Source organism: Nematolebias whitei, chromosome 14, assembly GCF_014905685.2.
Source record: "Nematolebias whitei isolate Nwh7 chromosome 14, NemWhi1, whole genome shotgun sequence".
In the NCBI taxonomy this organism is placed as follows: Eukaryota; Metazoa; Chordata; class Actinopteri; order Cyprinodontiformes; family Rivulidae; genus Nematolebias; species Nematolebias whitei.
In genome coordinates, this window is record NC_056511.1 from 4,295,077 (window position 1) to 4,299,260 (window position 4,184).

A 4,184-nucleotide genomic window follows, 5' to 3' on the forward strand; every position below is an offset into this window, starting at 1 on the left:
AGGGGGGCAGGAGGTTATTAAGGGGGGGGGGGGCAGGAGGTTATTAAGCGGGGTGGGGGCAGGAGGTCATTAAGGGGGGTTCCAGTTCAGGCGATAAATCACGTCTCAACAAACACGAATCACTTTTTTTTTTTTAAAGTGAACTTGGACTTTTCGCAGCACGAGTCACTTGAGCTGTTTTTATTTTTAATCAAGTAAAAACACGATTAGTTTTTGGGTTAACGAGTTAAATGAAACGTTTGTTTCTCGGGGTTCTCCACGAGCTAATGTTTTGTCCACTCATGTGTTTGTGTCCCTTCGAGCTGAAGGTCATTAAAGTGTCCGTGTGGGTTTCAGGTGAGGTGAAGAAGATCAACATGTGGAGGATGCTGCTGTGTGAAGCCACGGCCTCCATCATGGCCAAAGGCTTCGACATCCTGGGCATCAACCCGGTCCAGAGGATGTGATCCGGACCCGGAGGACAGGCCGTCACTGAACTCTAGCAGAAACACAACTAACCGGTCCTCGCAGGGACGGAAATGTTCATTTTGGTTCATTAAGTAACATCTGGCGTGAAGGATGTCTTTAATAAAGGAGCTGTTCTGACGCGTCACTCGTTTCAAACGTTTCTCTTTAAGTTCGATTCAGAACGAGCCTTCGGAGAAATCAAACTGTCGGAGCTGCCAGGCTTTCAAAACATCTCCCGTTTGTTTCATCTGTGTGTGGGGGGGTGCTGCTGCTCGTTCAGAGCTTGTCTGCACCTGGACTGTTCATCTGCACTGAGATGTTCAGAACTCTGCTTCACATCTGGACTGTGGTTCCCCTCCCAGTTTGAACAGGATTCAGGTCCAGCTCTCTTCTGTCCGGTCGGATGGCGGACGTACGAAGGTTCGGCCTCCGTCCGTGCTTCAGAGACTTTCTCTTGTCCCGCATATAAACTTCTGATCCGCTCAAGATTATTTAACGACACTTCATACACGCATGCACCACAGCACGACACTTTTCATCAGCCCAGCTCCAAGGTCAACGTCACACATCAAGGTCAAAGGTTATGGGCCGTTGCTGCTCTACAAGGTAATTTTCACATTTTGGATCAGAATCTGCTCCAACTGCAGAGAGATTTATGTCTGATTGAATCTTCATGGTGGGCGGCACGGTGGATCAGTTGGTAGAGCTGTTGCCTCTCAGCGAGAAAGTTGCAGGTTCAAATCCTGGCCGGGGGCCTTTCTGGGTGGAGTTTGCATGTTCTCTCCGTGCTGCAGTTTCCTCTCACAGACCAAACACAGGTTAGACTGACTGGTAACTAAATTGTCCCTAGGTGCGAGAGAATGGTTGTTTGTTCCTGTGATGGATGGATGCATGGATGGATGGATGCATGGATGGATGTACATGTTGAACAGAGATTTAAGCTGTAAACTGGATCTAAAGTCTGATAAACAGCTTTATCTGTGGTGACTTTTTGTATTTCCAAGCCAAAGAGAACAACTTGAACAAGAGGATGACCTGAAGACTTCAGGACCAGACCCCGTACTCTGCTGGACCTCAGTCTTTCCACCTCTTTTTTCAGACAGAAGCTGGTTGTGCTGTGATCTCCAGTGTGGATCAGGTCTACATGGAGGAAGAGAGGCAAGAGAACGCCGAGCCACTGGTTCTGATATGGCGACGATACCTGGGTCTATATCCAAACTGGGGACGTAGACTCGTTCACCAGCAGCTCTTTGACATCCGAGGACACCGACGACAACACGGTCCTTTTCTGGACCGTTGGAGATGGAAGTCTAAACACTGACGTTTACAGGAAACCCACTCGCATGGATCAAAACCTTCTGATTGACTCTCAACAACCACTGGAACAAACTTTCTGTCATCAGATCACAGAACATGTCTCCACAAGGACGGAAGGAACAGAACCACATCAAAGAAGCTCTCCAAACCCGTGGATGTCCAAACTAGACCGTCATCAAATCTGCGAGGAAAAAAAACACGCCAGGCAGAAGAACAAATAAAACCATCATCCCAGATGTTTGGCATATCTGAGAAACTCTGAAGGATTTTCTCCAAACAACATCCTGGTACATTTTAAACCCAACAGGACCATCAGACAGAGGCTGGTCCATCCCAAGGACAGAACCCACAAACCCAGACTGAGCGGTGTGTCCACAGGAACGTTCACTTCATGTTGGAGAAACTAGAACTCCACCGATGCATAGCTCAACACCAGAGAACAGCTCTTCAGGACCAGACTCGAAGGTCCACCTACACGAAGAGGGACACTGCTGAGGACCAGCGGGTCCAGATGTTGGACAGATGGTTTGAGAGGGGAGGTGAAGGAGACCATTTAAGAATAAACCTTTAAACAGAGGGATTCTCAGATTTCAACATTCAAAAGCCTACAGAGCAGCTTTAGGCTGCTTCATTCTAATTCACACCTTAATGTGACGCTTGGGAACAAACGGACCCTAATGACCCTCTATTGTGAGGGGCGAGTAGTTAATCTGCATGTAAACCTAGACACAGAACGTTTGTGCAGTTTCAAGGAATTAACATCGTTGTTTTGAACTGATAAAACTAATCGGATGGGGAGTAAGTGTCTTCAACTACAGAATAAAAGTTCAGTTTTAACATTTTATTTTATCTTCCATGTACTGGATGACTGAGAATCTACACAAGTCTTTGATTTACTGAACATCGTCCAGGAATGGTCCAATTTACAGAGCAGAATGGGGGGGGGGGGGGGGGGTTGAGCTTCTTGAATATTACTTTTATTAATGTTATAAAAACAGTTTTGGAGGGGTAGAAACTGGTATGAAATATATTAAACCACTACTTATAAATTCTGCAAACATTTAATTTATTTAAACAAATAAAAGTCCCGTGTTGTGACTTTAGACACCCCTGAACTGGACCGTACCAAGTCCGAACCAGCGTCGGTTGAAGTTTGTGATCAAAGCCTCATCAGCCTGAAGAGCCGGAGTGAGTAAAAGATAAATAACATGGTTAATACTCTTTAAAGTCTTCCTGTCAGCGTTTTTTAAACAAAGTCTACAAATGATGTCAGCTTTTATTTAGTTTGCAACCTGCTGTAAGTTAGTTAGCTGCAAATGCTAGCTAGCCGTTAACAAACTAGCTAGCCAAAGCTAACTATTTATATTTTTCTTAATATTTGTGTCTCGGCGGCTCTCTAAGAGATTTAAAAGTATTTAAAAAGTTAAACCAGCAATGATAAATTTTTCCCTCAACTTCTGACTTGAATTATTTAACCTTTAAACACAAAAGTCCCTTTGACTTTTAAAAACCTTTTTCTCCAGCTGTGACCTGAGCAGCAGAAAATGCACAACAAGTTACTGCATCACCTTTAAAATGAATCAAAACATCAAATTGATTAAACATTAAAAAAACTAATTATAAAAAATAACAATGGGTACAAGTTTTGGAGTTGGCTTCAAGTCTTAAATTAGGATTTAAAAGCGCTGAAATGATCTCTGTTCCTTTCAGATTAACTGGATGGACAAAAACCTTCAAGCCAGTTCAGTCCGGGCCAACAGAACGGACCAAATCAACAGAACGGACCAAATGAGTAAGAGCTCACACTTCAGTTAAGATGCTTTTCCATATGAGGTGCCACTGTGGATCAGTCGGTGCAGCTGCTGCCGCCTCTCAGCGAGAAGGTCGTCAGATCAAACCCCGGTCCAGGGACCTTTCTGGGTGCAGTTTGCATGTTCTCTCCGTGCTGCGTGGGTTTTCTCCAGGTACTCCGGCTTCCTCCTGCAGACTAAAAACATGCATGTTCGGCTGATTGGTAACTCTAAATTGTGCCTAGGTGAGATAGAGAGAGAGAATGGTTGTTTGTCTTTCCAAAAAGTTCAATCTGGTCCTCTGGACATTCAAAAAAACAAAAACAAAACAAAGCAAAAAAAATCTAGAAACGTTTCGTCTCTCATCCGAGAGACTTCCTCAGTCTGAGGAGCTGTATTCAGCTCAGTCTCTTAAATAGCACCTTCTCAGAGTGGATCAACCAGTTTGCTGCTGACAACCAAAACCAGCTGATCACATGCTCAAGAAGGACCATCAGCCTAACAATGGGTCATTAGCACACTGATGGCTGTTTACTGTTCACAGAGGGCTGAGTGATACTAGCAATCACAGCATTGTAAGAGGGGGACAGTTGAACCTGGAGGCTCCACCCCTGTTTAATGATGGACGGT

The 4,184-nt window shown here is 44.7% G+C and overlaps 1 protein-coding gene across 1 annotated transcript in view; it reads left to right on the forward strand.

Annotated features, from left to right (window-relative positions):
* Nucleotides 1-281: 281 nt before the first annotated feature.
* The window catches only part of LOC119420781 (protein KIBRA), a 58,876-nt gene continuing 54,973 nt past the window's right edge, over nt 282-4,184 (forward strand). The window contains exon 1 of the mRNA XM_037688207.1: nt 282-442. Within this exon, the coding sequence (XP_037544135.1) occupies nt 282-442 (161 nt within the window). The remainder of the gene's footprint in view (nt 443-4,184) is intronic.